The sequence below is a fragment of the Humulus lupulus genome, chromosome 3 (assembly GCF_963169125.1).
Source record: "Humulus lupulus chromosome 3, drHumLupu1.1, whole genome shotgun sequence".
In the NCBI taxonomy this organism is placed as follows: domain Eukaryota; kingdom Viridiplantae; phylum Streptophyta; class Magnoliopsida; order Rosales; family Cannabaceae; genus Humulus; species Humulus lupulus.
Genome location: NC_084795.1, coordinates 243,375,107 through 243,396,798, shown reverse-complemented (window position 1 = coordinate 243,396,798; position 21,692 = coordinate 243,375,107). Strand labels below are relative to the sequence as shown.

The following is a 21,692-nucleotide window of genomic DNA, read 5'->3' as shown; positions in this document are numbered from 1 at the left end:
GCTTTTATGCACAATACCATGAGCTAAAAAATAATCACCCAAGATTGAATTAAAATATTCAGTTCCATTATCTGTGTGTAAGACTTGTAGATTTGCATTGAATTGAGCTTTTATCATAGAGTGAATTTTTTTTAATGTCATGGCAGCATCAGATTTAGTTTTAAGGAGAAATACCCAACTAACACGTCTGTGATCATCAATGAAAGTAATAAACCATCTAGTATTTGTATAATTTGTTATTCAAGATGGTCCCCACTATGAATAAGAGTAAATGGTTGGGTGGATTTGTAGGGTATAGAATAAAAAACAGCACGTGTTTGGCCAATTGACAAATTTCACACTGAAATAAGCTCAAGTTTTTATTTTGAAACAACTTTAAATATGAAAAACTAGGGTGGCCTAGCCTATAATGCCACCTCATAATATCATTGTCACTAGAAGAAATACAACCAGAAACAAGAGCTTTATTGACTTGAGCAGGAGGAAATGGATCAAGGTAATACAGCCCACTACATGCCTTCGCATTCCCAATCGTCTTCCTCGAGGACATATCCTGAAAAGTACAACAAAGTGGTGAGAAAGAAGCAAAACACTGTTGGTCATGAGTGATTTTACTGACAGAGAGGAGATTACAAGAGAGATTAGGAACATGGAGAACATCTCGTAGAAATAAGAGAAGGAGATAATTGTATAGTTCCTTTACCAGCCACAGAAGAAAGGGAACCATCAGCAATTTTAATTTTTTGAGTACCTGGACAAGGAGTATAAGTAGTGAACTGATTGGGCTGACCAGTCATGTGATCCAAGGCCCCCGAGTCCACAATCCAGGCAGTATTTTGAACATTGAAGGCAGCGGGAGTACCTGGATTGGAGGTGGACGAAGGAGCAACTGCAGGGACAGCAAGAGCAATGCTTAGAAGCTGATGGAGCTGAGTAATCTGAGCTGGAGTGAATAGAAAAGGTTCTGGTGGAGCAGCAACCAAGGCTTGATTGTCAGAGTTGGGACGATTTGAGGGACGAGGCTTCCAATCAGCTGGTTTACCATAGATTTGCCAACATTTTTCATTGGTATGACCAACCTTGTTGCAGTGGGAACACCATGGACGTTCACATCGATTTCCACGAGGGTCATCACCATCCTTAATGCGTCGGGCAACAAGAGCAGATTGATTAGTTTCAGCAGTGACTTGGGGTCCCATCATGACTCTCTTCCTGCTCTCCTCCCGTCGAACCTCGGCAAAAGCCTCACGGATGGTGGGAAGAGGATTCTTGCTTGAGAGATGACCACGCACCTCATCGAGGTCTCGGTTAAGGCCATGGAGAAAGTCAAAAAGTCTTTCTCGATCAAGTATTTTTTCATAGAAAGAAGCATCAGCAGAACATTTCCATTCAGGAACATAAAAAGATCTATTTATTGCCAAAGATTATAAAGGATGCCATAGTATTGTGTTACTGTAAGAGAATTTTGTCGCTAATCCCGAAGTCGGGATTTGAGTTCAAAAACCTGGGCAGAATTTTCCAAGTCCGAAAAAGCCTCCTAAATAGTGTCCCACACTTCTTTAGCAGTATAAAGGAATAAATAAGTCTTACCAATGTCCACTTGCATTGAGTTGATAAGCCAGGCCATGATGAGAGAGTTTTCGGACTCTCACTTAGCATAATAGGGATCATCAGCCTGAGGAGTAGGAACAGAACCAGTGAGATATCCTAAGCGTCCACGTCCTCGAAGGTACATCTTCACGGATTGAGACCATTGCAGAAAGTTCTGACCATTCTGCTTGTGTATGGTAATTTGGAGAGAGTTTTGGTGATCAAAGGATGTGGAAGAGACATCAGAGGGGGTTTTGTTGATAATGGAATCGGCTGAGGTGTCATCAGTGACAGAGGCAGTGGGATTTTGAGTGTTTGGATGGGTTACAGTGGCCATGAGGGAAGAAAGAAGCAGAAAAAACAAGACAAAGGCAGAGAGTAGCGGCAGCTTTAGGGTTAGGCTTTTAGGCTCTGTTACCATGTGGACTACAAGGCGAGACTGGTTGCAAAGGGGTTCACTCAAACTTATGGGGTGGACTACACAGAGACATTTGCACTAGTGGCAAAACTAAACACGGTAAGAATTCTCCTATCAATAGCTGTTAATCTTGATTGGCCATTGCAGCAACTTGATATTAAGAACACCTTTCTAAACGGAAATTTAGAGGAAGAGGTCTATATGAAGATTCCTCCTGGTCTCGAAGGAAAATATGGAAAAGAAACAGCATGTCACTTAAAGAAATTTGTCTATGGCTTAAAACAATCACCACGAGCATGATTTGAGAGGTTCAATCAAGTGATCAAGAAGCATGGGTACAAACAAGGTCGGTCGGATCATACTCTATTCTTCAAACATTCATAAGATGGTAAGAATGTAGTTCTTATTATCTATGTTAATGATATGATTCTAACTGGAAATGACCTTAATGGAATGGAGGAGGAGCTTAAAATACTACTAGCCCAAGAATTTGAGGCAAAAGATCTTGGTCAAATGAGATACTTTCTGGGTATGGAGTTAGCAAGATCAAGCTGGGGATTTCAGTCTCTCAACGTAAGTATGTCATTGATCTACTCAAAGAAACTGGTATGCTCGGACGTAAACCAGCAGCAACCCTAGTGGAACCCAAAGGGAAGTACAAGAAGAAAGAAAAGGAGAAACCTGTAGACAAAGGGATGTATCAACGACTAGTGGGAAAATTAATCTATTTATCTCACACCAGACCTGACATTGCCTTCACAGTTAGCTTAGTCAGTTAGTATATGCACAACCCTTTTGAAGAACACTTAGAGGAAGTATACAGGATATTACAGAATCTAAAGAAGACACCTGAAAAAAGTTTGTTGTTCAGAAAAAATGAAGAAAGATGCATAGAAGCTTAAACTGATGCAGATTGGGCAAGTTCAATTGAAGACAGAAGATCAACATCTAGATATTGTACCAAGGTGTGGGGAAACCTTGTTACTTGGAGAAGCAAGAAACAACTTGTTGTAGCAAGAAGCAGTGCTGAAGCTGAGCTTAGAGCTCTTGCTCAAGGAGTATGTGAATTGATCTGGATCCTCTACGACTTCAAAGAGCGAATCCTTTGAAACTATACAGTGACAATAAATCAGTTATTAATATAGCACATAATCCAGTTCATCATGATAGAACTAAACATGTGGAGGTGGACCGTCATTTCATAAAAGAAAAAATTGAAGAAAAAGAACTGTTTCGTTTATGTGCCAAGCAAACAACAAGCTGTTGATTTGCTAACAAAAGGATTATCAAAAGAAAGCTTTGATGAGCAAGTGTGCAAGCTGGGCATGTGGGACTTGTATGCACTAGCTTGAGGGAGCTTGAGGGAGGGTGTAGAAATAATTTGAATTATTACTTAGTGTAGAATATCAAGATGTCGATACATATTCAAGTGTATTTATTACTGCTTTCTTTTCCTAGTTAGTAGATTTACTGCTATGCTTATTTCCTATTTATAGCTGTATTTTTATTTTTCCCTAGGTATCGTTTCCTCTTCTGTATTAACTAGCTGCTATGTATGTATATATATACTCCTATACTCTATGAAAAAGATATAAAATAAAATTATTCTTTTACCACAGTAAACTTCATGGTATCAGAGTTATAGTTGGCTTCTTTGTTCACCTCTACTTTCATTAACCAAAACAGAGCTCCTGCTCCTCAGAAGTACAGCCCTTCTGTCAACTACTCTTTATCATTATTTCATCCTAATCTGTTATCTTTTGCTATTTGCTTCAATGGCAAATGGTGGAAACACATCTCCAAAGAGTGGCGACTCCTCTTCCACCACTAATTCTCAAAAATCTTCAACTCCAGTCACTTTGCTCCCATCAGATAGCACTGTTATTCCAGTGACCAGTCACAAACTCAACGGTCAGAATTATCTTCAATGGTCCCAATCTGTTATGATGTTCATCAGTGGTCGAGGACGTGACGACTGTCTTACTGGGGTTGTCGTTCAACCAAGTGTTGATGACCCGCAATATAGGAGCTGGCGTGCTGAGAACAACTTGGTGATGTCTTCACTGAAGTCAGCGAGAATTTTCTTCTCTACAAAACAGCACAAGATATTTGGGAAGCAGCCCGAGATACTTACTCCAGCCAAGAAAATACTTCTGAATTGTTTCATGTGGAAAATCTCCTCCACGACCTTCGACAAGGTGAAAACTCCATTACCACATACTTCTCTGCCCTTAATCGATGTTGGCAGCAACTAGATATCTTCGAAATTTATGAATGGAGGTATCCAGATGACAGCAACCAATTCAAACGAATCACTGAGAAAAGACGTATTTTCAAGTTTCTTTTGGGCCTTAATAAATCCTTAGAAGAGGTGAGAGGTCGTATACTCAGTACCAAACCTCTACCTAGTCTTCGGGAGGCTTTTTCTGAGGTTCGTAGAGAGGAAAGTCGCAGGAAAGTGATGATGGGACAGCCTGAATCTGCTGTAGAAATGGATGGATCAGCCTTGGTAGCCCTCAAAAATCAGGTCATCCGATTCAACAGCGTTTAATAGTTGTGGGGGGCCTCAACATCATGACAATCGGTCTCGTAAAGGTAGACCATGGTGTGATCATTGTAAGAAACCTGGGCACTACAAGGAGACTTGTTGGGTGCTGCACGGCAAACCACTGGATTGGAAACCAAGACGAGATCGAGATAGCAGAAGCAATATGGCCTCAGTTGAAGCTGAAAAGACCCTGCCAAATGTGCAAAATGTGCCTTTCACAAAAGATCAGCTTGAGATGCTTCAACAGCTATTCAATAGGCCTTCTCAATCAACCATGGCTTCTGATTTAGGGGCAGTCACTCAGCCAAGGTCTGATAATCATTCTCTACATGTTGCAAAGTCATCTTCTAGCCCTTGGATTGTCGATTCTGGCACATCAGATCACATGACAGGTGACAAGTCATTTTTCTCTCAATACTCTCCAGTTAAGAGTCGTCATACCGTTCGGATAGAAAATGGTTCTCATGCCATAGTTGCTGGGAAAGGAACCATACATCTCTCTAAAACCCTGACTCTTTATTCAGTCTTATTTGTTCCTGATCTTGACTGTAATTTGCTCTCAGTTAGCAAACTTAATAAAGATTTGAACTGTGAAACTAAATTCTTGACAAACTCTTGTGTTTTTCAGGATCTGGATTCGGGGAGGACGATTGGCATGCTGAACTTTGCTCTGGCTTATACATCCTCAAAGGAAACAATTCCTCTTCATGTCGTGTTCCTAGTTATCAGTGTCAAAATGTCAGTTTTGAGTCTAGTAAGGATAGTGAAATTATGTTGTGGCACCAACGATTAGGTCATCCTAATTTTATGTATTTAAAGCGTTTGTTTCCCTCGTTATTCAATAATAAAAATCCAAAACTATTCCAATGTGATGTTTGCCAATTTTCAAAACATACTTGCAGCAACTATCCTCCTCAGCCTTATAAATCATCTCATCCTTTCTCTCATTCATAGTGATATTTGGGGACCTACAAAAATATCCAATATCACTGGTACCAAATGGTTCTTGTTATTGGTAGATGATCACACACGCCTAAGTTGGACCTTTCTTACGAGAGAAAAATCTGAAACAAGTCAAATTTTCAAAAACCTTCATGCTATGGTTCAAACCCAATTCCAAATGAATATTCAAGTGCTCAAAACAGATAATGCAAGAGATTTCTTCAATTCCTCTCTTGGCCCTTACCTTGTTTCTAATGGGATCGTTCATCAAAGTTCATGTGTGGACACACCACAACAAAATGGAGTGGCAGAACTCAAAAATAGACATCTGCTTGAGGTGGCTCGATCATTGCTCTTCACTTCTACTGTTCCTAAGAGATTTTGGGGGGAAGCGGTTCTTGCTGCAACCTACTTTATCAATAGAATGCCTTCCAGAATTCTAAAGTTCAAAACTCCAATGCAAACTTTCCTTGAATACTTTCCAAAATCTCACTTGGCTTCGCAAATTCCTCTTAAAGTCTTTGGATGTACTGTATTTGTTCATATCCATAGTCAAAATCGAGGTAAATTGGATGCAACAGCCACAAAATGTATCTTTGTTGGGTGAGTACAAATGTTATTGTCCTACTTCCAAGAAATTTTTTCACTCAATGGATGTAACTTTCTTTGAACACCTTCCATACTTCTCCAACTCTGCAATTCAAAGGGAGAACTACAGCCATGAATCACAGAATTGGGAATGGTTTATAGATTCGAATCTGCCAAATACTCATAAACTTCATTCATCAATTCCAACACCTCTAGACCAGCCATCAACTAGTACTTGTCCTAAGTCTACACATCCTGAACCTCCATTTCAATCTATTCCCCTTCTTTCTCCAAAAAATAATATCAAGGTTTACACAAGAAGGAAAACCTGTGAACAGCCTGTGTCAGTTCAGCAAAGTCATGAGTCCAATCCGAGACCAATCAATCCTGAGATTGTGCAAGAAGAAACTAAACTTGACCCTCGTATTGAGTGTGATTCAGAGTTAGACAAGCCAATTGCTCAGAGAAAATGAGTCAAGTCATGCACTCAACACCCACTTCGAAATTATTTGTCATACTCAAGTTTGTCTCAGAACTTCAGAGCTTTCATCTCAGCCCTAGATCAGATTCAGATTCCCAAGACAATTCATGAAGCTCTTTTGATACCTGAATGGAAGGTTGCTGTTCTAGAAGAGATCCGAGCCTTTGTAAAGAATGGGACATGGGTGATTACTGATTTACCTCCTGGAAAGAAGACTGTGGGATGTAAATGGATCTCTTCAGTAAAACAAAAGGTTGATGGGAGTATAGAAAGATTCAGAGCTCGTTTGGTGGCTAGAGGTTTCACCCAATCTTATGGGATCAATTATCAGGAAACCTTTGCTCCTGTAGCCAAATTAAACACAGTTCGAGTCATCTTATCTGTTGCTGTGAACCAAGATTGGCCATTGTATCAGTTAGATGTTAAAAATGCATTCTTGAATGGAGATCTTTTGGAAGAGGTATATATGGATGTTCCGCCAGGTTTTGAAAGTAACCACTCTAAGCCCCAGGTATGTAAACTTCGAAAATCTCTTTATGGGCTCAAACAATCACCTCGTGCTTGGTTTGAAAGGTTTGCAAGAGTACTTAAAATAGATGGTTACTCACAATGTCAAGATGACCATACTTTATTTGTCAAACACTCATCTAACAATAGAATTGCATTATTGATAGTGTATGTTGATGATATAGTAGTTATTGGAAATCATGAGGAGGAAATCAATCATCTAAAGAACTTGCTTTCTAAGAAGTTTGAGATCAAGGATCTTGGGCAGTTGAGGTACTTCTTAGGAATGGAAGTTGCTCGTTCCAATCATGGTAACTCTGTCTCTCAACGGAAATATGTTTTGGACCTTCTAAAGGAGACGGGAATGAGTGGGTGCAAACCTATAGAGACACCCATGGATCCTAACATTAAATTGGAGCCTCGTGGTGAAGGAATAGTGGCAGACAAAGGGAAGTTCCAACGTCTTGTGGGTAAATTGATCTATCTAACTCATACTCGCCCAAATATAAGCTTTGCTGTCAGTATAGTTAGTCAATTCCTGAGCAATCCTTCAGAGGGACACATGGAAGTTGTATATCGAATCTTAAAATATCTCAAAAAGGATCCTGGAAAAGGTCTCATGTTTAAGAAATCTCTCAATCGCTCGCTTGAAATTTACACAGATGTTGATTGGGTAGGGTCCCCAATTGATCGAAAGTCAACCTCTGGCTATTGCTCCTATGTATGGGGTAATTTGGTTACTTGGCGAAGTAAAAAGCAACAGGTGGTTGCTCGCAGTAGTGCAGAGGCTGAATTCCGTGCTTTAGCTCATGGAATATGTGAAGGGATCTGGATAAAAAGACTTTTGGATGAACTCAGAATCAATGTAGAAGGCTCCATAGAAATGATGTGTGATAATCAAGCTGCTATTGCCATAGCCAAAACTCTAGTCCATCATGATAGAACAAAACATGTAGAAATTGATAGACATTTTATAAGTGAGAAAATTGAAGGCATAGTAATCTCACTAAAGCATGTTCCTTCTCGTTTTCAGATTGCTGATATCCTTACTAAGGCTCTACATTGTCCAAATTTTCAGGATCTGAGTTCCAAACTTGGTTTGACAAGCATATATCATCCATCTTGAGGGGGAGTGTAGAATATCAAGATGTCGATACATATTCAAGTGTATTTATTACTACTTTCTTTTCCTAGTTAGTAGATTTACTGCTATGCTTATTTCCTATTTACAGCTGTATTTTTATTTTTCCCTAGGTATCGTTTCCTCTTTTGTATTAATTAGCTGCTATGTATGTATATATATACCCCTATACTCTATGAAAAAGATATAGAATAAAATTATTCTTTTACCACAGTAAGCTTCACTTAGTAATTTACAGCTGAGGTGTAATTAATGTAAATTAGTTTATACCTAGAATATTCTTTTGTACTCGGCCTATTTAAAGGCTATTCCTTTAGAAGTAAAAATAACAATCTAAGAGTATTTTTCCACAGAATAACAGTGAGAATAATAGAGAGCGAGGTGGGGAAGTATTTAGTAGATTGTAATTCTGGAGAGAATCAGGCTCTCGAACTCCTGAGTAATTTCCAATACAAGCTTTCTAGTTTCTTTGTTTCCCTGTTTTGTCTTTGGCTTTTATCTAACAATTGCAGGGATATTCATAACACCTTACCAATCATATGATCTAAAGCACCGAGTCTATTATCTAGGAGTTAGATGTCTTAGCCTGAGAGTTCGGCGCGATTGAAAAATTTCTCCCAACTATGCCTATACTTACAGTAGTAGTATCAAATTTGGGCTGAGATATTGAAGATCCATCTTTTCCTTGCTGAAAAAACTGGTTGTAGGTTTGAGATTTGAATCTCTGATTGTAGCGAAGCTGCAGTTTTCAAGAACTCCCTTTGGACTATGCCCAGTGATTAGCGAAGCTGATCCTTCAAACGTCCCTCTATGACAGGAGAAGATAACATCTAGAATGGAGGTCACTTTGGAGGTGGGACTTAGCCTCCCACCAACCATTCCATACTTAACCATCTATTTTTTTTATTTTACTTTTTTAGTAGTGCAGAACCAGCTCTGATACCATGAAGAAAATAAAGATAAACTATCTTTTTTCCTTCATTTTAGACTAAGCTATTGTAAATAATTTATAGGAGAAGTTTGATAGCAAATCTACCACTAATTCTCCTTTATCACATGATAAAAATAAACCAAATTACATCAAACCAGCAAGGAGATTTCAGATCTTAGAGATCATTGTTAGGAAATAGAACATGGCAGGGGTAGGCTTAGTCATTTTGTTCTAACCGTTTGTGTACACCTCTACCATATAATCATTGGCAAATTATAGGGACCACTTTTCTGTTAGAATATTCACCTTTATTGTTATGATTTGCTGTACGTTTTGTGTGCGTGAGGTGAGGGAATGCAGGTCTAGAATATTCTGTTTAATGTATATTATAAGTACTCATTAATGGTTACTACCCATAGATGGTTACTTTAATATTAACCATTGGATTAAGATCAATGGTTTACATTTATAGTTGTTAATTAATATTTCTAAAAATAAATTTTGATTTTTTCAAATTTTTGGAAGGGTTACCTAATGAAAAGTATATTTATTATGAAAATATAATATTGTAAATTTTTTCATTTTTCAAATGTACGTCAATTTCTAAATATAACTAGTGTTTCTCATTGATTGAAAACACCATTAATTATGGCAAAAAAATAACTAAATTCGAAATTAATATAGAAAAAAATATATTTACCTGTTGGTGACTTGCTATACCAAGTCACTATGTTGCCACATTATCATAATTGCAAGTACCCATCTATGGGTAGTAACCATTGAGAAGTCTTCCATATATATATATATCAATGCATAATACTAGCCAACTTTTGAGCTGAGTTTTACCATTTCGTGAGCTTTAATTTTTGGGGATTTTTTAATAATACATATGTAGAAAAGTTTTAATTCATTTATACCGTGTTTCAAAAATTGTTTCATTTATATATAACTCAGTATTTTTTTTACAAAATTACGGTTTGTGTTGATATCAGATTTCTTTTTTCACAATCTAAAGAAATCATTAAACAAAAATATATATTTCATGTTAAAGGCATATATATATATATATAGTATACATATTTAAATTTATAGAAATATGACTAATGTAATGTGGACTAAGTCAAGATTTCCTCTTTATCCTTTATTAAAGCTTGGCTATATCATGTATACTAAAAACTATTTCTGTAATAAGCAATTTAATTATAAAGTTGTAATAATAAAATAATTAATTAAGATAGTGTTCCTAAAATATTAAAATAAAATTAAGAATATATTGACAATTAGAGTCAAGTTATACAAATCATGCAATTCACACGTAATTGAGATCCAAAAAAAGTCATCTACATCACATGCCCAATTTTTATCCACTTATTTCAGATTAAAAAGAAAGTTTGATCCACCTATCAAATAATACACATTATAAAGTTGAGAAGAATTTCTCTATACTTGTAATTAGGTTGCATGAGCTTGCATTAGAAGTTGCAGTGGGTTTGTTAGGTTGTATTGGGTTGCCATCGAGGTTGCACCGAGTTGCATTTGAGATTGCACAGAGTTACATTAGACTTGTATTTGAGGTTGTAGTGAGTTGCATGAGTTGCACAAGAATAAGCATTGGGTTTGATATATTTATGGGTTACTTAAGGCGATTTATGGGTTGCTTTACATGTTATTTTTGGTGGCTTTCTAAATCGACATAGTTGTTTTAACATGTTAATTAGGTTGTTTAACAAGTTGTTTTAGGTTGCATGAGGTTGCAAAAAGATGATTAATTTGCATAATGAAGTTGCTATAGTTTCTTAAAAAGATAAAATTTGCAAATGAATTTTTTTTAAGCTGCTTTAGTTGCATAACAAGTTACTTAACATGCTATAATTTGTATTTAAGGTTGCAGTGGATTACATATTGTTGCATAAGGATAAAATTAGCATATGAGTTTTTAAGTTATATTATTAGGTTGCATGGGCTTGCATTTGAGATTGCATAAGGTTGCATTGGACTTGCATTTGAGATTGTTTGGGGTTGCATTTAGCTTGCATGAGCTTGCATATGAGATTGCATATGAGATTGCAGTGAGTTGCTATAGCTTGCATTGAGCTTACATATGAGGTTGCTTTGGGTAGGCTAAGTTGCAAAAGGAATTTGCAATTGAGATTTTTAAAGTTGTTTTATGTTGCATTGAGCTTGCATTTGAGGTTGTAATGAGTTGCTTGAGGTTGCATAATCATGCATTTGTGGTTATAATGAGTTGTTTGGGGTTGCATTAGCTTATATTTGAGGTTGCACTAGATTGCATGACTTGCATTAGGATGATTAAGTTGCATAATGAAGTTGCTTAAATTAATTTAGTTGCATTTGAGGTTACACTGGGTTGCATGAGCTTGTACTTAAGGTTGCGGTGAGATTAATTAGTATTTATTTGAATATATATATATATGTAAAAATATATATATATTCAGTAAATCCAAAACTAGTTATTTACTGGAAATATAATTTGCATTCAAATGTCAGATATTGGGAAAGATAATGAAAATACTGAAAAAGTTGAGGTTTAATGACTATACCGTATAAATGAAAGTATAAATTTACTATTAATGTAAAAATGAAAGAAACAATATATATAAATGAAATAAAATAATATATGATGTAAAAATGAAAAAATTAGATAAAAAATCGTATGCCTGCTAATTTCCCTTATTTTTTTCATAGTATCTTTTTTTATTTATTGCAAGAATAAACATAAAAATAGAAACAAATCTCCTAGCAATAAATTCAGCATTTTGCAATGTGTAAATTTAATTGTATAAAAAGAGAAATAACACAGCACAATATATTAATTACAATATAATGGAAGAATAAATTCTCAAGACAACATATATAATTAATTCACTATGCTATATTGATGAGGCTGAACCAAGATACACCCAACAAAAAACATGAGTCAAGAAGTATTAAATTAGCTTGACGAGTTTCAAATCAAAGAAGAATTAATGTAATCTTAGCAGCAAATTTCCTATGATTATGATTACTTTTGTCACTGAAACCCTTCACACCTTTATTGATATCTTGCTCTCAAAAAGAGAACAATCAAGAATTACATTTGAATTCGTTAGACTAGTTGTAAGTAGTCTACTCTACACCTCCCCTTACAATTGATCACCGGATACCCCAATTGAAACTACAAGTTTTCCTTATATTCACTAACAACCCAGTAACTATTCTAACTAATCAGACCCCTATACTAGCCACCTCAGCATTTAGGTCTCCTAACATATGTAAACTTAATTGGAGGTCTAACATTACTCCTCGCCCATTTGTGAACCTTGTCCTCAAGGTTAAAATCAAGAAATTGGTGACGGATAACGTCAAATGACTCCCAAGTCGCTTCAAAAGCTGGTAGACCTTGCCATTTGATCAACACCTCTACTACAGCAGATGAATTGAGCTGACACACCTGTTGCTAAGCTAAATACTAAGGGTTCTGCTATCAATTGCTGCAAATCTCGATTGGCCACTTCAACAACTGGACATAAAGAACGCCTTCCTTAATGGACACTTGGAAGAAGAAGTCTACATGAAGATTCCTCCAGTGTTCAAAGAGAGATATGGAGAAGGGAGGGTGTGTCACCTGAAAAAATCCTAGTATGGCTTGAAACAATCCCCACGGGCATGGTTTGAAAGATTTAATCAGGTGGTAAAAAAGTAAAAAAGTATGGGTACAAACAGGCGCAGTTAGATCATACCTTGTTCTTTAAGCATTCATAAGACTGTAAGATAACTATTCTTATTGTCTATGTCGATGACATGATACTAACAGGAAATGATTTTAGAGAACAAGTGGAACTCAAAAGACTGCTAGCCCAAGAGTTTGACGTAAAGGACCTTGGATCAATGAAGTATTTTCTGGGTATGGAGGTTGCAAGAACAAAGAAAGGAATTGTTGTATCTCAGAGGAAATATGTGCTTGATCTACTCAAAGAAACTGGAATGAGTGGCTGCAAACCTGTAACACCAGTCGAACCAAAGAGCAAATACAAGGAGTTAATTAAAGAAGATACAGTTGACAAGGGAATGTATCAACAAATAGTGGGAAATCTGATCTACTTATCCCACACAAGGCCTGATATTGCATTTGCCGTGAGCCTAGTTAGTCAATACATGCATAATCCATTAGAGGAACACATGAAGGCAGTATATAGGATACTACGGTACCTAAAAGGAACACCAGGAAATGGATTACTGTTCCAAAAGAATGAAGAAAGAGGGGTTGAGGCTTTTACAGATGCAGATTGGGCAAGTTCAGTTGAAGATCAACAACTGGATATTGTACTAAAGTATGGGGGAATTTAGTCACATGGAGTAAAAAACAACCAGTGGTAGCTCGCAGTAGTGTAGAGGCAAAATTGAGGGCCCTTGCTCAAGGAGTTTGCGAACTGTTATGGATCAAACGAATATTCAAAGAATTAAAGCTGCAACAAATTGAGCCTTTAAAGTTGTACTGTGACAGTAAGTCAACAATCAGCATAGCACATAATCCAGTTCATCACGACAGGATCAAACATGTTGAAGTGGATAGACACTTTATCAAAGAAAGGATCGATGGAAAAGAGCTATGCGTTGTGTACATTCCTAGCAAACTGCAACAAGCTGATATGTTAACCAAAGGCTTGTCAAAAGAAGTTTTTATCGAGTTAGTTTGTAAGCTGGGCATGTGGAATCTTTATGCACCAACTTCAGGGAGGGTGTAGAAAACATTCTATTTTTAGTATTTATTTAGTATAGCTGTATAATTATAGTAGATACTATAATTAGATTATTCTGATTAGGCTAATTGATTTACCCTAGAATATTTGTAATTATTTTTTGTATATTTGGTATTAACTACCAGATTTGTTAGATCTGTGCAGTGCCTAGTGCCTATTTAAAGGCCTTATTCCTCATGAATAAAACATATAAAAAAAGTCTCTTTTTCCACATTCTCCAATCCCTCCTTATAGTGTATCTCAAAATCAAACACCAACAACTTAGTCAACCACTTTTGATGTTCTACTGCCACCCAACGTTCCAATAAGAACTTAAGACTCCTTTGATTTATCCTTACCACAAAATGTCTCCCTAGTAAGTAATGGCACCACTTTTGGATAGCCAACACAATAGCCATTAATTCTCTCTCATACAGTGATTTGAGCTTCGCCGAAGGAGAAAGAACCTAACTAAAATAAGCGACTAGGTGATGATTCTGCATCAAAACAGCGCCCAAAGCATGGCCTAAAGCATCCGATTCTACAATAAATTCCTTAGAAAAATCTGGTAAAGTCAAAACAAGGATTGTGATTTATAGCTTTTTTCAAAGCCAAGAAAGCATCTTCGGCTGCCGCGAACCAAGCAAAACAATCTTTCTTTAGGAGTTGTGTTAAAGGCCAAGCAACACTGCCATACGACTCCACAAACTTGCGTTAATACCCAGTCAAACCAAGGAACCCTCTTAACTCTTTAATCGTTTTAGGAGTAGGCCAATCTTGCATCACTTTGATCTTGGACTGAACTGCCGCAACACCTATCTTAGAAATGATGTGCCCCAAATATCCCATCGAAGATTGCCCAAAAATACATTTCTTCCTATCAGCATACAACCCCTGTTGTCTTAAAATCTATGTTACAAATTTTAAATGAAGTTTATGGTCTTCCATTGATCGAATATACACCAACACATACTTCCGCAACAACTCCTTAAACACCGAGTTCATTAGAGATTAAAAAGTGGCTGGAGCATTGGTTAACCAAAACGACATCACCAAAAACTCATAACATCCCTCATGAGTTCAAAAAGTTGTTTTATGGACATCTAAAGGATGGACCCGAATCTGATGGTAACCTGATTTTAAGTCCAGTTTTGAGAAGACACATGCTCCATGTAACTCAACTAAGAGCTCATCAATCATCGAAATCGGAAGCTTATCCAATACAGTAACTCGATTAAGAGCCCTATAGTCAATGCAAAACCTCCAGCTGCCATCTTTCTTCTTGACTAACAATACTGGACTCAAGAAAGGACTGCTACTTGGCTGAATAATGCCCGCCTATAACATTTCCGCCACCAGTTTTTCAATTTCATTTTTCTGAAATTGAGGGTACCGATATGGTCAAATAGTCACTGGTTCTACTCCTTCCTTCAAAATTATGGCATGTTCTTTGCCTCGTACAGGGGGCAACCCTTTTGGCATGTCAAAAATGGAAACAAATTCAGCCAACAATTCCTCTAATTCTTCATGATCCACGGAAATGGCACCTAAGTCCAGCGAAACCCCCAAAGAAGAACACCCCGCTAGAGAACCAATAGCATCTGTTTCCAACAAAAAACCTTGATCTTCCTTCTTAAAGGTCTTGGCCATGGATTTCAGAGAGGCCAATGAAGAGTGAAGAGTTGGATCACCCTTGAAAATCACATGCTTCTTACCAGCCTTGAACTTGATCTTCAAAGTTTTCCAATTAAATTGCACATCCCCTAGTGTCTCCATCCATTCAATCCCTAAAATCACATCTACATTGCTCAAATCTAATGTAATAAATTTCCCTTCAATCCCTACCTCTTGGATGAACAAGGTCACTGCATTGCACACCACTGTCATCTTTGTGCCCACCTTCACAGAGTACAACAATGTCTCTTTGCAACCTGTAATCCCAGCTGTTCAACTAATTTTCAGCAAAGAAATTGTGAGTTGCCCAACTATCGATCAAAACTACTACCACTTGTGAGTCAATCATCCCTCAAATCTTCATCATTTTAGGCCCTATTAACCCCACCAAAGAATTCAGTGAAACTTAATGCAATCCAAACTTAAAGCTAACATCGATGCTTCTAAAACTCAATCGTCCAACTCAATCTCCTCCGCCACTTGCTCATCACACACCACAATAACATTGAGTTCTTTGTTCTTGCACTTGTGTCCCAGAACGAAGCGCTCATCACACCAAAAACATAATCCATTAGCTCGCTTCTCTTGTTCTTCCGCTGGAGTCAATCTCTTGAATTTCAGAGTCGTTCTTCCATGATGGACCACAAGAATCTCTGTAGCTCCTGGGCCTTGAGCAGGTGCACCCAACACAGCCTTGTTCTCACTTCTTACTTCAGTTTTAGCATCATTCTTGAACCCCGAAATTGAATTCTTGGATGTCGACCCGCCGAGCGTGGACTTGTGCAACATAGACCAATGTTGTTTGAATAACAATTGATTCTTTTCTTCAATCTTCTAAGTCATTTCCATGACCGCCACCAATCTCGAAGGATTAAACAAACTCAACTCCCCTAAAATGTCCTCCTTTAACCCATTCAAGAGAGCTCCTTCTAGTACATCCTCTGAAATTACCACCAATGGTACCACCAAAATCTCGAATTGGTCCCTATATTTAGTAACAGAATGGACTTGCTTGAAAGCCAAAAGCCTCTGTACCAAACACCAATCCTTTAACGGACGAAAACGTTCCCCCAAACACATTTGAAGATCCACCCACGTTGAGATAGTGAATCTACTGGAATACCATTGAAACCACGATAAGGCAATACCTTCAGAACAGACCACTGTTGCATCGATTCTTTCAGAGTCCACTACCCCACTCACTTGAAAATACCTCTCAGCCTTGAATAGCCACTGCTCCACCTCTAATCCATTAAAGAGGGGCATCTCCAGTCATCGCACGCTTGCTGCCACCCCTGGTCGCACTGTCTAGGGAACTACCATCACCAATTGTCCTTCTTCGACCGTCGCTGGCATTGCCGGCATCGCTGGATTGTGCTCTATCGAAGCTTCTTGAGTCTTCTTGCTCTGCTCCATTGCCTGGGACAGCTTCTCCAACCGCACCAAAATCAGATTTTGCGACGCTTGTAGAGAATCCACCTTCCTCAAGTCCAACTGATCGGACTCCATGTCCGGTATGCTAGAAATGCTCCTGGTCTGCACCATCTTGCTTGGGATCGTTACTCTCTGATACCAATTTGATAGAATTCTCTACTTTTGTCACTGAAACCCTTCACACCTTTATTGATATCTTGCTCTCAAGAAGAGAACAGTCAAGAATTACATCTGAATTCATTAGACTAGTTGTAGGTAGTCTACACCTCCCCTTACAATTGATCACCCGATACCCCCAATTGAAACTACAAGTTTTCCTTATATTCACTAACAACCCAGTAACTATTCTAACTAATCAAACCCCCTATACTAGCTACCTCATCATTTAGGTCTCCTAACATATGTATACTTATCGGAGGTCTAATAGATTAACTGTCGTCTTGTCCATCCAAGTACATTTGACTTTTAATCAACTAAGGTTGGAAGGCAGGAAATTTCCTATGATTAACTGTCGTCCCGTCCATCCAAGTACATTTGACTTTTAATGAGCTGAGGTTGGAAGGCAGTAACTAGCAAGTTGCCACTAAGTGGGTTCAAAAGAGACATTTCTCTAAGTTAGGCTAATGTGATGTTCAACAACTATTGTAAGGCCAAAGATTTTACTTGTATAGTTACAAAAGCAACAAAAGGAAGTGTTGTATGTTCAAGATTTAAATGACACTAGCGTTTTAGTTTTGGAAAAAGACTAGTGTATCTAAAGTTCAATGCTAAAAAGTACTTAGCACATACTTTCATTAGTGACATGTCAATGCAAACACCTCCATATGGTGACAAGGTGTGTCCTTCAACTGATGTGGCTCCACCATATGGTACAATAGGAACCTGCTCATGGATTAACACAAATTAGTTGTATCTAATGAAATTATTATCAAACTCCAACAAAGTATAGAAAGCAAATAAAATTCATAGCTACAAAAGCATGGGATACATAACACAAAACTGTATACAAAGCACTATCTTATCAAACAAGAAGTAAGAACCAGACATTTGAAAGAATTTTTTTTACATGGAACAAAAGAAAACTTAAAAGAGGGAAATCACAGCAAACTAATAGAAAGTGGAGAAGATCAAACCTTATGCTTATCACATAACCTGACTATCTTGGACACTTCCTCTTCAGAACTGCAAATTACAGAAAATTTTGTAGACAAAATAAGTGGAGTATAGAAAAACATGACCACAGCAAAGAAACAGCCAGTGCATATAATAAATTTCTACTTGGCTGGATGAGCACGAAGAAAGGCTAAATGGATGCATGTGATAGATCACAAATTTAATGTGAAACTCAATTAGCAGTACAAAGATATTATTTGAAACAAAGAAACCATTCAGTTAGCTTTAAGAAGCTAGGTGCATTAAACTACGGATGAAACAGTATCCTCACCTAGGAAAAACAACAACATCAGGGATGTTAACAGCTTTGTGGAAGCTATGTTGTGGTTTTCCATGGGTATACCTCTCATCATAGTCCAATGTCATGTTATCCTACAAAATAGATTATATTATACATCTGCAAAGCGTGAAATGATATCTGGGACACCATGAGTTTTCAAGTTAAGACATAAACACACACCAAAGATACATAGAAACAGTATACTCTAGCTTATTTGTTCTTTCTTCAAACAATCAATCAGCTATTATAAATTTAAAAAGAGTAATGATGATACTTGGCATATAGCCTTCAATTCATCAATGAGCTCTTCTGGAACTTCCTTGTGCGAGCCCTTCACCACATAGTCGGTGCTACCTTTGCCCCCAAAAGTGACACCTCTGAGATTCAAAAAGTAAACTACAACTCATGATCAAACCAATATCTCATATATACCTTTAATCTCATTATATCGATATATATTAGCATCCTTGATTTTTCGGTATGTCTATATGATAAATACACTGCAACCCAGTTGAGCTAACAGGATCAAAATCACATACCAGTAACTATACGAAGGCAATTTGAAACACAAATATCTTTGTTTTTTCTTTATATTATAACCAAAGTAGATTAAAAAAATTGTAGGGTTAGGCGGGTAGCCTAATTTCAAAAAAGTAAATTAAAATAACCAAAGTCGATAAAAGAATAATAAAGTAACTAAGTTGATCAACTAAAAGTAAGAAATCCACTTATAAAATGAATTCAAAGTATAAAAAATTATCCGTAACACTACAAATATATAAATTAGTAATCATTTAAACAAATCAAAATAAGAAATCACGAGACACTCACCGAGCGTCACAAAGTGAGGGATTCGAATTAGATGCGAGGGAAAGTGAGCCAGCTGAGAATGCAAGCGCCAAGGGAAGCAGAGAGCTCGACCACCACGACGAGAATGAACTAGTATTCCTGTACCGAAAATGGAAACCATTGATGGTGGGTGGTGGTGCGTTCAGTGAGCTCCTGCTAAAGCTGTGGGAGGCAGAGCTTCCGAAATTGAGTTTGAGAGAGTTGTATAAGCATTTGGAGTTAGAACGCAGTGAAGAAAACCAGGAGGATGATGACGACGCCATTGATGACCACGAAGAGAAGAAGCTCCTTTTTTTTCGATAGCAAAACCAATGATAACGATGATGAAAATAAATAAAAAAGAAAAATCAGTACTTAACTGCCCACGTGATATTTTCTTGTAGAAATTAGATTGGGTATCCAATTTTTAGAGAATGATATCTCTTTTTACGCACGTTTTAATTTTTTTATATTTGTACCCACTTTTTGAATAAGTATTCCCACAATACCCTTTTAGGGTTTATTCCGAGTATTTTCCCATTCTTCTCACGATTCCCCTCACCTTCTCTCTATTTCGACCTTTGAGCTTCCCCTGTCTATGGCGAGCTTCCCCATCAACACCTTCGAGCTTCCCCTATCTGCAGCGAGCTTCCCCATCACCACCTTCCTGCTTCCCGTCTCTCCGGCGCCGGCTATTATTCGACAACCGCGATTGTGACGGCAGCTCAATCGATGGAACTGACCTCCTATTGAAGCAGACCTCCGAATTCTTTTTCTTCCCTAAGGATGGAGCTTACCTCTGATTTCCAATATAGCTATTTTAGAAGCTTGCTTTCTTATAGTAAGGTATGTAAAAGAATTTGTTTAATATTTTTGCACTCCATTTGTTTGATGAAAGTCCTCGTTAAACATCGAATTGTTTATTTTCTTATATAGTGTTCTCATTGTTTGTTTTATTTTGATGAAAGTACTTTTTTTTTTTTACAAAACTTTAAATGGTTGTACAATTTTCAGATTAGTTGTAGAGTTCTTTTGATAGTCATTTAAATTGAAATAGTTTTGCTTGAAAATGCATAAGAATGAATTCCATCTTTATTGCTTGTAGCTCTACCGGGAGTGCCTTCGCAGAGCTAAGTATATTGGTCACAGGGTAATTTTTTTCTTCAAAATTGATTTATTTATTGGTCACAGGGTGTTTGCCACATCAACTCCAAAGAATTTTGATGTCTTTTATCCTTACTTACATCTGTTGTTTCCACTTTCATATCTCCATGACTTTCCTAAATCAATGAAAGCTAATTCCTTAGACCAAAGTTATGTATAATATGTTATAAGAAAATGTTTAGTTATCACCCATATTAGAGAGAAAGAGAGAAATTAGGCTCTCCTAGATCTACATATAATCTTCTTAATCTCAATAGACAAACCAAATTGGTTATAAAATCTGGTATGCAAATGAGACCCTTATAGTTTAATGAATAATACCTTCTACATACTCTAAGGCCCGTAGAGGAGAGGTTGTATATTGATTTATATATTGTCTATATGTTTAATTTTGTATTAAGTATGCTTGGTATCATTTGTTAATGATCTATCACTAGTTTATTAATTATTCATTCATGGAATACTAGGAAAATGCATAACAATGATATTGACTATATATCTTTTATATATTTGAAATTAGCTAATTTATACTTTCCTTATAGAAAAACTAAGCATTAAGCTTGTGGTGTAAACTAGTTCACTGATCTAGTGGTCTAAACTAATTGATTTTTTTCATTATTGAAAAAAAAATGGAGAAAGGGTCCTAGTTAAATTGTTGTAAAAGTAACTACTTTGAAGTAAGATATGATTGATTGGAGTTTTGAGATATGTGCATCAGATTAGCTTAACAATGGAGATGTTTACTAGTATTAGTAAGATTGTTAAGTATTTGAGGCTGAGCTCTTTCTGATTTTTTTTTATATTAATGTCCTTTTAATCTGAGTTAACATTGGGTCCTTACATTTGTCAATTTTAATTATAAATTGATATATGTTTCTTCTTTTTAATTGTAATTGTATAGTCCTTACCTTTGGATTGTTGGACATGTAGAATCAGCAAGTAAGAAAAAGTTAAAGTGACCATCGAATTAAAAATTTATTTGTACTAGTAATATGGTAAAAGAAATATGGTGGTACCTTAAGACCAGATTCTTCATTATTATTGTTATTTGAAGAATTCCCAGCCTTTTTTCTTTTCTTAGTAGTCCTTAGAGCTGACAGGTTATCATTGACATTAGCAGCCTCAGACTTCACAATAGACTGCTTTTGTAGGTTTTCCTTGGGCTAGCGAGGACCCTCAGTTTCCTTGTTTGCAAACACATGTTCTGAAGTAACAACACTCTCTTTATTTTCCTTTGCAGCAAGCCCAAGCTTT

The 21,692-nt window shown here is 36.9% G+C and overlaps 1 protein-coding gene and 1 long non-coding RNA gene across 3 annotated transcripts in view; one reads left to right on the top strand and one right to left on the bottom strand.

Moving 5' to 3' along the window:
• The window catches only part of LOC133823525 (D-lactate dehydrogenase [cytochrome], mitochondrial), a 58,685-nt gene extending 39,044 nt beyond the window's left edge, over positions 1-19,641 (bottom strand). The window contains exons 1-5 of one of the 2 annotated variants that reach the window (XM_062256339.1): positions 19,278-19,641; positions 18,721-18,823; positions 18,438-18,538; positions 18,127-18,175; positions 17,783-17,875 (exon numbers count right to left, since the gene is read on the bottom strand). In XM_062256339.1, coding sequence (XP_062112323.1) covers positions 17,783-17,875; positions 18,127-18,175; positions 18,438-18,538; positions 18,721-18,823; positions 19,278-19,558 — 627 coding nt within the window. In that variant the 5' untranslated portion in view covers positions 19,559-19,641. The remainder of the gene's footprint in view (positions 1-17,782; positions 17,876-18,126; positions 18,176-18,437; positions 18,539-18,720; positions 18,824-19,277) is intronic. The other variant, XM_062256338.1, reaches the window with a different exon arrangement.
• Positions 19,642-19,717: 76 nt separating this feature from the next.
• On the top strand, positions 19,718-20,587 carry LOC133823526 (uncharacterized). Its single transcript, XR_009888392.1, has 2 exons — positions 19,718-20,120; positions 20,380-20,587. It is a non-coding gene; the product is annotated as an uncharacterized LOC133823526 (long non-coding RNA).
• Positions 20,588-21,692: the final 1,105 nt, after the last annotated feature.